Here is a 10,935-nt window from a genome sequence, read left to right as displayed (position 1 = left end):
TCCTGTCATTATGTGATAGGCTTGGGCTTTGGAGTCTGAAAGATCAGGGTTTGAATACCTGCTCTGTCACTTGCTGGCCCCTTGCATCAGAACTAAGTGCTGAGCCCCAATATAACACAGAAGTCTCACAGGTTCAGAGGCCCCACCCCAGGAATATCCAGGGACACCATGAGGATAAAATTAGACAATAAAGGGATTAGAGCAAGGCATGGCACATAATCAGCTCTCCATTATGAAAAGGTGGCATTCATCTCTGTCTTCCCTCTATCTGCCAGGCACCCCTGCTCAGGAGGTAGAACGATGGGGCTACTTCTGTTCTTCTTTCCAAATCTGGGCGAGAAGGTCCAGAGAGATGAAGCAACTGTCCCACAGCATATGTCACCCATTGCGCATCCCAGGACTACCCAGACTGCCTCTGGCAGAACTACTGCTGGAGTTGGCATCATAAGAAACGAGACATGGGCAGACACTCTCTAAGCCATGGTATTTATCTCCCTGGTCAAAGTGTGACTGTCTGAAAAATTCATTGATACTTAAAGAATTTTGAAAATAACACTTAACTAAGTTTAGAAACCTATTTTTAACTGTGGCTTCTTGACATGTGTCACCATATCACTGGGGTTGCCCTGTGCCAGATCCAGGATTAGATGAGCAGCTGGGGTCTTCACAATTCACATTGGCTGAGTGTAGTTCTATACATAGGGGCACAGTCTGAGTCTGGCCAGAAGTTTACACAGCTGGGAATCCTCTGCAAGGAAAAAGCTTTTGCTGTCAATTTTGATCCTCCAAATTATAATATTTACCTTCATCTTGTCTAATGTTTAATCTATGTTTATCCAGCACTGTATTGATTAATGGTCTGAGTGAAGCGACAAGGCAGCAGGAGCTTTGAGACCATGGATGGTGCCATGGGGCTTCGGGTGCTGCTGTGCACATCCCTGGTGTCCCTCCTCACCCTACAGGCTGTGCCTGCTTGGGGTGCACCCAAAAGGCCCAAAGGCAGCGAGGTATGTGGGTAAACCTTTGGGGCAGAAACAGGCAGGTGGGCCTGGATGGGGCCAGGAAGGGATACAAGACCCTCAACCCAAGGGCTGGGGCCACCCCCACCCACCTTGACCAGCTCTGACTGGAGCAGTCAGGCCAAGGGGAAGAGTTATAGGCTGCGTCCCATGCCTATTCCCTAACAAACAGTCTGCGGGCCCTGAGCATTCATACTCACATTGACCCTGGTTTGTTTTACAGAAGCGACAGGCTGTGGACACAGTGAGTAGGAGTCTCCACAAAGGAGTCTGTGGCCATTATTACAGGCTTGTTTTCCCTGTCCCCACCCCCCTCAACCCCGGGGATGTGCTCTTCTGTTAGTGCCCTGGGCAGAGGGACTCCCGTCTCCAGGAAATGGGGGCTTTCCCATCCCACCTCAACCCCAATGCATGGTCTCAGGTGGAGAGAACAAATGGGTCTCCCCAGGAGGGCTGGTCTGTTCTTCAGTCACCTCGTGTCAGTCAGAACTGGGTGCTAAGCCCCAATACAACACAAGGTCTCTCACTGGCTCAGAGATCCCCATCCCAGGCCATAGCACCCTTACGTCTTACTTTAGGCTGTTGATGGCGTGATCATCCGGAGTTTGAAAGTCAACTGCAAAGTCACCTCTCGCTTCGCGCACTATGTCATCACCAGCCAAGTGGTCAACAGTGGCAATGAAGCCAAGCAAGTGGCCTTCGATGTAGAGATTCCCAAGACAGCTTTCATCAGCGACTTTGCCATGTGTGTGCTCTGCCCGAGTCCCACACCTAGAGCTATCTATTCACCAGGCCCAGCCCAAGACCACAGCTTAGAGTAGCCAGACAGTGTCGCCCACCTCCTTAGTTCCCAAAGGGCCACAAGCCATTTCCAGCTCTGAGGGGAAGAACAGTCCTTCAGGTCTGTTCTGGGCTCATTGCGGAGAGTAAACTGTGAACTCTATGTTTTCAGCTTAGGGCCCAAGGACCAAAGGCCAGTGTCTAAACTTTCTTGCTGGACTCTGGCTGTGGCTGCCCACCTCACTGCCAAGGGGCCTCTGAGCAACTTTGTGAGCAGTAGGAAGCCAGCAAGGACACCTTCCCATGAGTGCTCACCTGGACATGACCTTTTCAGGGTCTGGGCTGGGAGCACCTCCAGTATGTGTGAACAGGGACGGACACCTCCCATGAGTGCTTCTTCCTCTCTGCAGCACAGCAAATGGAAAAGCATTCATCGGAGACATAAAGGACAAAGTGACTGCATGGAAACAGTACCGGAAAGCGGCCATCTCAGGAGAGAATGCTGGCCTTGTCAGGTGAGTTCTGAGCCCTGCTGGCCCAGTCTCTGAGGCTGCCCTCCCCAACCGGGACAGATCTGAGGACTATAAAGTGGCTTTGGGTGGAGAGCAGCCCCAGGCTGATGGGAAGTCAGCAAACCGCCCAAACCTGAATGCCAGCATAGGTGTACTGGGCAAGGCTGGTGTTGACTTGCCTATCTCCCAGACCAGCCTGATGGAGAAAGGGGGCCCTGCCCTTGGGCCCTGACTCCAACCAGCCAGTTAAGACAGGATGAGGGTCAAGGACACATGGGAGTAGCACTAAAATAAGAGAAATTGATTCTGAGGCCTATGCTTTAGGTGACAAGAAACCACATGTCATTTTACTATTTGTCTGTGTTGTTGCCTCTGGTGCCATGTCCAGAGCCTCAGGAAGAACAATGGAGCAATTCACCATCCACGTCACCGTTAGTCCCCAGAGCAAGGTCATGTTCCGGCTGACCTACGAGGAGGTGCTGAAGCGAAGACTTAAGCAGTACGACATTGTCATCAAAGTCAAGCCCAGGCAGTTGGTGCATCATTTTGAGGTAGATTGGAGGTGACCATACACCCAGGGGAGTCGTCTCAGGAGCAGGGCTCCTGCCTCTCTCTCACTGCGGCTCCAGGCATTGGCTTGGTACCCATCATGTGCCATCCCATGCCTGAGCACAGGGGAAGGGGACTGACTCTTCAGGGTGGGCTCTATTGGGCTCTCTATGGGCAGGGAGCTCCCTGAACCCACCGATCTCCTCCTTCTCTCTGAGCCTCAGCTGGCTCATCTGTTAAATGGGGTTCCTACATGTCCCAGGATTCCCGAAAGGATCACGAGATACTAAATATCCAGATAGTTTGTAAACCATAAAGTCCTGGGCAGCCTAAGGGACTGTAATTGTCTCTGGCACCTCAGTGGTGGTCGAGTTGAGGGGAGTAGGCACGTACATCTTCATTTGGCCAATATTTTTGGAGCGCCTTTGACTGGCCCTTTGAAGCACTGGGTGGGTGCTATACATAGTAGGTGGCCAGGACACATATTGATTCTTGGCTGAGACTTGATAATGGCCCAAATGGGAGCCTTGGTGCAGGAATTGCTTCAATGATGCAGATTGACGTGGACATCTTTGAGCCTCAAGGGATCAGCAAACTGGATGCCCAGACCTCCTTCCTTCCCAAGGAACTGGCGACCCAACTCATCAAGAAGTCTTTCTCAGGCAAAGAGGTGCATGGGATGGCTGGAGGCTGGGGGGAACAGATCTTCTGAGACTTCTCAACTTGGCCCAACCCCTTATGGAGTGTCTAAGTTTGGCCTGGAAACCAGGCCGGGGCTGCAGGCTAGCGGTAAGAGAGGCAGGTGTTTTATCATTGATATCCGGGGGAACTTGGCACTCCTGGTTCTCAGAGCAACTTAGCAAAAGCCTGCATGCTGAGGCTGGGGAAGACACGCTCCCGTTAGCTGCATCATCTGGGGTGAGTTGCTGGCTTTCTTGAGCCTCAGTTTCTTCTTTGCCTGTTTCATACCCATAGGAAAGCATTCAGGGTACATGAGCAAATGTCAGTTGCTGTTGAGGTTAGGATTCCAAACTCCAGTGTTCTTGGAAACATAATAACATTTGCAAAGGCCTTTGGCCTGCCCAGCCTCTTGCCACTTGCTACTTGCCACCCATTTGCAGGAATCCCAGAAACCTCTATGCTTGCCCCGTCCCCAGGTCCTGGAGGAGTATGGCATTTGGATGGGTGATACCCAACTAGTGCCCTGCTTCCTAACTCGCCCTCAGCTGGAGCCAGGAGCAAATCCTTTCATGTTCGCCTAGTTATGGTAGTGACTCCATAATGATTCATTTAAAAGAAATGTTTCTTACAGCTTTGGAGAGGTTCCTTTTAAACAAAATATGACACCCCAGAGTGTTAACGAACATGCTTGAGTTCAGTAGGGGACCAAAGGGATGGATCTTTGTCTTCTTATCAATTCTTTTCAAGTTTTTTTTTTTATGAGCATATCTTACTTTTATAACAAACAAACAAAAGCTAAAACTAAAAAAGCCTTTAAAGAAAATGTGGAATGTACAGAAGTATAGAAAAGTACTGAGTGAAAACCACCCTTCATTTTCCTGAGCACTAATACTAAGTAAGTCCAGACCTCAACTCTGGGTCTTTCCTTCCAGCCTCTGTTCTTTATCTATGTGGGTTCTATTTTCCAGCATGGAGTTATAGCCTTGCTTTTTTATTCCATAGTTTAAGTTGACTAATGCTCTCATGCTCTTATATTACAATTATTTTGTTTTTATTTTGTACACAAAGTGATGATGCTTATTGTAGAAAATCCAATGATTCAGAAGCGTATAAGCAAAGAAATAGGTCTTCTCTCCTACTACCTACTCTCAGCAGCTGGGAGAAGGGCCCACCTGACTCATTTTTATGCTAGTGCAACACACACACACACACATACACATCCCTTATGTTGTCATTGCAAACATCCTATTCGCAGCTGCAAGAACCAGTAATGCCTCATACTCTTGATGGTTCCAGGGTCATGTGCTTTTCCGCCCCACCGTGGGCCAGCAGCAATCCTGTCCCACATGCTCTACAACCTTGATGGATGGGGACTTCAAGGTGACCTATGATGTCAGTCGAGAAAGGCTCTGTGACCTCCTGGTGAGCCCAAAGCTTCTGGCCCAAGCCTCAGAGGGTGGGCAGGGGTGCTTGTCAGAGATGCCTCACTAGTTTTTTGTGTGTTTCAGGTCGCCAATAACCATTTTGCCCACTTCTTTGCCCCCCAAAACCTGACAAATCTGAATAAAAACGTAGTTTTTGTGATTGACATCAGCGCCTCCATGGAAGGCCAGAAAGTGAAGCAGGTAAACTGTGCCTTTAAGCAATTCACCTAACGGAAACTTCTTCAGCCCCATTATCCACACCATGATGGTTTTGCCACCAGAGTCTGGGTTTGGGATTTCTGCTCCTGGTCAGACGCAGGGTGATTTAACCAGAAATTCTAGTGGTTAAAGGTTCTGGAATCAGCCACCTCCTTGCTGTGCAACCGTGGGCAGGTGATTTTACTTCTCCTCAGTGGTAAAATGGGACTAATAACAGTGTCCACAGGGTCATGGATTATCAGTGAGGGAGCGCCTGGAAGATAAAACCTGGGGACAATTGTGGGATCCCTGGGAAGCATCTTGCAACAAGACCATAGTCTGAGGCTCACAGTGCTCTTAAGTGCCCTGTCCTTGGAGCAGTGGAACCACCACTGGACAAGCAGAGTTTTAGAAACTCAGCCCCCTGGGGTCCTTTTTCTTAATCCTGCCCCACTCGAACTCCTGGTCATTTTTTCTCCCTGCACTGGGTCCCTTTGCCTTCTCCCTCTCCCCTACCAACCACCAGAGCCCCACAGGTTGTTCCTCTTCTGGCACCACCTGGCCATCTCCTCCTGCTTGTCCACCATGTACCTCTGCCCTGCAGATCTCTGAAATGGGTATCTGGAGCAGACAGAAGGCACTATCTTGGGGCTCTGCCCCTCCACTGACTGTCCTGTCCTTACAGACCAAGGAGGCACTCCTTAAAATCCTGGGTGACTTGCGGCCGGGAGACTACTTTGACCTGGTCCTCTTTGGGTCTGATGTACAGTCATGGAAAGGCTCTCTTGTGCAGGCATCTGCTGCCAATGTGCAATCAGCTAAGAACTTCGTTCGGCATTTCTCCTTGGCTGGGGGTAAGGAGAATTCAGAAGCGTATAAGCAATCTCGGGCCACCTTTGTGTCACCTCTATCTCCTCAGAATGAAGGCATATACTTGTCTGTTTTCTGTCCTCTGCAGCCACAAACCTAAATGGAGGTTTGCTCCGGGGAATTGAGATCTTGAACAAAGCTCAGAGAAGTATCCCAGGACTCACCGACCATGCCCCAATTCTCATCATGTTGACAGATGGCGAGCCCACAGAGGGTAAGCAGCTAGAGGGCTGCCTTGGAAGGTACCAATCTCTTCATTACTGAAGGCATTCAAGCTGCTCATGGAAACCCAATTAGGGAGGGCCAGAAAGGCTCAGAGCAAAGGCAAGCACTGATCTAAAAACAGCGTTCAGACTGTAAAGTCTGCAGGAACTCCAAGGCACACTTCTGTCCTGAGCTTAGATGTTGAAGTTTCTGCATGACACCACATTGCACAGGGCCTAGGAGGATGGGCAGGATTCTTAGGTTGAGTTTAAAGAACTATGTATTTACCGCTGTCTGTGTGCCAACCACAGGACTACGAACCAAGAAGAGATACCAAGAAAACAAGACATGTCTCTATCCTTAAGGAGCCCAGGGCCCATGGGGAGGCAGACCCAGAAGCAGAAGCTCTGTTGAATGCCCTGAAAGAACAGGGTGCCAGGAGGCTGTGAGACCAGGAGGCAGGGGGGAGGGCAACAGAAAAGGGGCTCTTGGCCCAGAAAAGGTCTCAGAAAGCCTCCTGGAGGAAGTGCCCCCTGAGCTTAGTGTGGAAGGAGGAGAACAGACGCAGGAAGGGGTCCCTAGCAGAGGGGGCAGCTTTTTTTTTATTGTACAAGAAAATTTTTATTATCTTAGCCTTTAGTATGTTATGTAGTTTATACTGAAAAACAAACAAATATTACATCTTTTCTGCAATAGAGAACATTAAATTCATGAGATATACCGATCTATAATATTCAGAAATTTTTCTAGGAAAAGATCTTAAGAAAAATTAACTGGTGTTAATTTTTCCTTTTTCTTTTTATTTCCTCTTTTAATTAATTAATTAATTAATATATATTTTTTTATGGTGACATTGGTTAACAAAATCCAGTAACTTTCAGGCCACAGCAAAGAGCCACTGGAAGCTTTAGAGCAGAATCGGATCTGATTGTGATGGATCCATATAGATGGGCAAGGTCTGTAAGGAGCTGTTAGTAACTGTTGCAATTGTTCAGATGAGCCAACAGGAGGCATTGCCTCTAGATGTGGGTGGTGACTGGAGATGGATTAAGATGGGAGGGTTGGCCTGCAGGCAGTGCGCCTCAAAGCCCCCTCATGCTCCACATGCCTGTGAGCTGGTATCCAGTCACTGCCTGGGTATGTGGCTGCAGGGGTGACAGACCGTTCTCAAATCCTCAAGAACATCCGAAATGCCATCGGGGGCAGGTTCCCGCTCTACAACTTGGGCTTTGGCCACAATGTGGACTTGAACTTCCTGGAGGTCATGTCCATGGAGAACAATGGACGGGTCCAGAGAATCTATGAGGACCATGACGCCGCCCAGCAGCTGCAGGTCTCCTCCTTGCCCACTCCCCGATCCCTCAATGCACCACCAACAGCAGCCAATGGGGAGCCCTGCCTTGGCAGTCATTTCCCTATAAACCTAGAGGAGGAGATAAAGCTTCGGCATGGGTGTGAATTAGCTAGGTGATCTTGAGCCAGTTACTTAACCCTTCTGAGCCTATGATTCTTTCTATAAAGTGTAGATCCCAACACCCCGCTTTGTGAGTGGGTTTCCCATTGGGTGCCCAGGGTGACCCATCAGTTCTGAAGCTGTGTCCCTCACCCTTGCAGGGTTTCTACAGCCAAGTAGCCAACCCCCTGCTGGTGAATGTGGAGTTGCAATACCCCCAGGACTCCGTCTCGGACCTGACCCAGCACAGCCACAAACAATACTACGAAGGCTCGGAGATTGTGGTAGCTGGGCGCATCGCTGACAACAAACTGAGCAGCTTCAAGGCTGATGTGCAGGCCCGTGGGGTAAATAGTGGGCTGCAGACAATGAAGAGGCCGGGCAGTACCAAGAGGCTCCAAATCCACACTGTTCTCCAGCCCTGCCCCCAGGGGGCCTCTCTTTCTCCCAGAATAGTGCCCCCACCTCTGCACCATGCCTAACACAGCCCAGGCCTGAACATTCCTCCACGCAGGTGTCCCAGGGACAGGTTGGAATGGAGCCAACATGGCCTTTATTAGATGTAGCTTGGCCCAAAATGGACCGCTTGTTACTCCTCATATTATTTCTCCCAAGGCGTGAGAGAGTAAGAGGCTAGCTTCTTCCTTCTCACTTGACAACCATTTCCTGAACATCTGCTATGCACTCAACTTTATGCCACAGCGCAGTGTGTGTGTGTGTGCGTGTGTGTGTGTGTGTATGCGCACGCGCGCATGCGAATGTTAGGGATCGTGATGTGTGAGACCTGGACCCTGTCCCACGCAGTGTGGTCTCAAGTGCTGCACTGTGGTTGAGGGTGCAGAACTTGGGCTTTGAATGAGGATAGCTGAGCTGGACCCTGGCTCTACCCTGACCATCTGGATGACCTTGAGAAAATGGGTCCAGCTCCATAGGCCTCAGTTTCCTTTTCTGTACCGTGGGGATGACACTACACTGGGGAGTTGTGTGGAGTAAATGGAATAGTCCACATAGTATGCTTACATACTGCCTGGTGCATGGGATGCCCTCAGGAAATGGTACCCAATTGTTGTAGCTGGGGAGAGAAGGCACATTCGTGTGCGAGGGCAGGTTAAATGGTGGAGCCCACCAAGGACATGGTGGGTATTTGGAGGACCAGGGCATGGTGGAAACAGCTACATAGTGGAAGCACCTGGGTGCTTCTTGGCATCCCTGAGAGTGTAGGGCCTGGTTCTCCTAACCCTGGAATGCCTGAGGCTTAGGCCAACTTGGCTCACAGACGATACTCAGCAAGCTTTTGCGGAAAGAATGGATGAATGGGGTTGAGGAAAGCAGATTTAGGAAAGAGGGTGTTACTGAGAAGAAAGCTGTAGAGATCAGACAAGATTGAGGCCCCTCAGAGCCTTGAGCACCAGCCAGCCATTGTGCTCCTAATGGCTCATGGCCCTTTTCCTCATCACAACCCTCAGGAGGGCCAAGAATTAAAGACAACCTGCCTAGTGGATGAAGAAGAGATGAAGAAACTACTCCAAGAGCGGGGCCACATGCTAGAGAACCATGTTGAACGCCTCTGGGCCTACCTTACCATCCAGGAGCTGCTGGCCAAGCGGTATGACCCTTGCAGCTGCCCGGTGGGCACTATCCTCCCCAGAGCACCCCCCACCCTGACGCATTTGGACTGAGGAGGTGAACAGAGAAGGGGCAATTCTAGGCCTTTGAGGCTGCAAGCAGGTCAGATTCATTGTCCTTCTGTTTTGCTCACTGAGTTAATATCAACCAGTCAGTCAATAGTGTGGGCGGGACCCCCTGGGGCCACAGGGCGGCCCACTCTGCCCCAACTGAGCTGCCGCTGGGGAGGCTGCCCTTTACTCTGGGACTGCCAAGTCCAGATATACTCATTTAATCTTCATGACATGAAAGGAAATTTCATTAACTCCCTTTAATAGATGAGCAAACTGAGGCTCAGAGTGATGAGACAACCTGCCCAGTATCTCACACCTGTTAAATTCTCTGGGCATTTCCAAGGCACATACACCAACCCTGCCCAATTTCCAGGTTTTCTGTGTGGGAGGTCTTTAAGTTATGAGGTCTTCGAAAACAGCCACTGAATGGGGACACTGCAGGTGCTCAATACATGTTTGCTGGATGAGTGAGTAAACAAATGACTGAAAGGATGAGAGAGTGCGAGTCCAAAGTACATTGTCATGCAAGCTGCGGGGCTTGAAGCCGGTTTCTGTCTCACAGAATGAAGCTGGAGGGGGAGGAGAAGGCCAACCTGTCAGCCAAAGCCCTGCAGATGTCACTGGCCTATCAATTTGTGACACCACTGACCTCCATGATCATGAGGGGCATGGTGGACGAGGACGGCCTGCAGCCCATCATTGACAAGCCACCGGAGAGTATGAGCTCTGCAGAGAGGGAGGCTGGGGCCTTAGGGAGGCTTCTGAGGGCCAAAAACCTTCTGGGCTTTAATTCTCTTCCCTTTTTCTCCCTTTCAGATTCTCAGCCCTTGGGTGAGTTTTTAAATCACATTGGTTTTCTCAAGGAGCTCCTGGTGGCTGGGCAAGTGGCACCTGCTCCAGCACCCAGTACCTAGCTCCCCATCCCCACATCTCCCTGCCTCCAGCCCTTTATAGTTTCTTGTTCTCCGAGATGCCCTTGCCCACTTTACCACAAACTAGTTGCTTTCTCCTGTGTGTGTGGGGACCCTTGCACAGCATGAATCCCCTACCAGTCTCCATTGGGACCCTCATATGAGCATGTGTCTGTGAGGATGCCTGGGCCCCTGGGGAGGGCCGGAACCTCCCTAGAAGAGGGTCGGCCCAGGCCTGATTGGCCTCTGGGCCCTGGGTGCGCTTGGGAAATGAGGTGTGTGCGCCTTTTATGAGGGGTGGCAAGAGTGACACTGTCTTCTGTTGTACTCCACAGAGATGCTGGGACAAAGAAGGTGTAAGTGGCAGCCATTTTGATGACGCACAGCTCTACCTCACTCCTCCACATATTACTCTCCCTCAGGCTGTGAATTCAGTCCTGAGCAAAGCCCCTAGGTTTTGCCTGATGAGGAAACAACAGCCCAAGTCTTCCTTTCTCTGCTCCAGCTCTCCTCACTGCCTCTCACTGGGAATTCTCAGACAGTAGCCCCGATGTGGGCCTGGCCTCTCCTGCCCTTATGCTACCAGCTCCACCAGGTCCCCATGGAAGGAGACAGAGAGGGTCAACCCACTGCACTGGCCTAAACTTCTCTTCCT

At 50.4% G+C, this 10,935-nt stretch overlaps 1 protein-coding gene across 1 annotated transcript in view; it reads left to right on the top strand.

Annotated features, from left to right (window-relative positions):
* Window positions 1–896: 896 nt before the first annotated feature.
* Window positions 897–10,935, top strand: part of ITIH1 (inter-alpha-trypsin inhibitor heavy chain 1) — a 13,762-nt gene continuing 3,723 nt past the window's right edge. Inside the window, exons 1-16 of the mRNA XM_006917675.1 lie at window positions 897–1,007; window positions 1,243–1,263; window positions 1,598–1,764; window positions 2,210–2,314; window positions 2,700–2,862; window positions 3,417–3,530; window positions 4,838–4,963; window positions 5,050–5,166; window positions 5,849–6,017; window positions 6,122–6,247; window positions 7,389–7,570; window positions 7,852–8,037; window positions 9,157–9,296; window positions 9,932–10,086; window positions 10,186–10,200; window positions 10,616–10,636. Coding sequence (XP_006917737.1) covers window positions 897–1,007; window positions 1,243–1,263; window positions 1,598–1,764; window positions 2,210–2,314; window positions 2,700–2,862; window positions 3,417–3,530; window positions 4,838–4,963; window positions 5,050–5,166; window positions 5,849–6,017; window positions 6,122–6,247; window positions 7,389–7,570; window positions 7,852–8,037; window positions 9,157–9,296; window positions 9,932–10,086; window positions 10,186–10,200; window positions 10,616–10,636 — 1,918 coding nt within the window. The remainder of the gene's footprint in view (window positions 1,008–1,242; window positions 1,264–1,597; window positions 1,765–2,209; window positions 2,315–2,699; window positions 2,863–3,416; window positions 3,531–4,837; window positions 4,964–5,049; window positions 5,167–5,848; window positions 6,018–6,121; window positions 6,248–7,388; window positions 7,571–7,851; window positions 8,038–9,156; window positions 9,297–9,931; window positions 10,087–10,185; window positions 10,201–10,615; window positions 10,637–10,935) is intronic.

The sequence above is a fragment of the Pteropus alecto genome, unplaced genomic scaffold (assembly GCF_000325575.1).
Source record: "Pteropus alecto unplaced genomic scaffold, ASM32557v1 scaffold75, whole genome shotgun sequence".
NCBI lineage: Eukaryota > Metazoa > Chordata > Mammalia > Chiroptera > Pteropodidae > Pteropus > Pteropus alecto.
The sequence above is the reverse complement of the archived record's forward strand: the minus strand, read 5'-3'. Positions and strand labels throughout refer to the sequence as shown.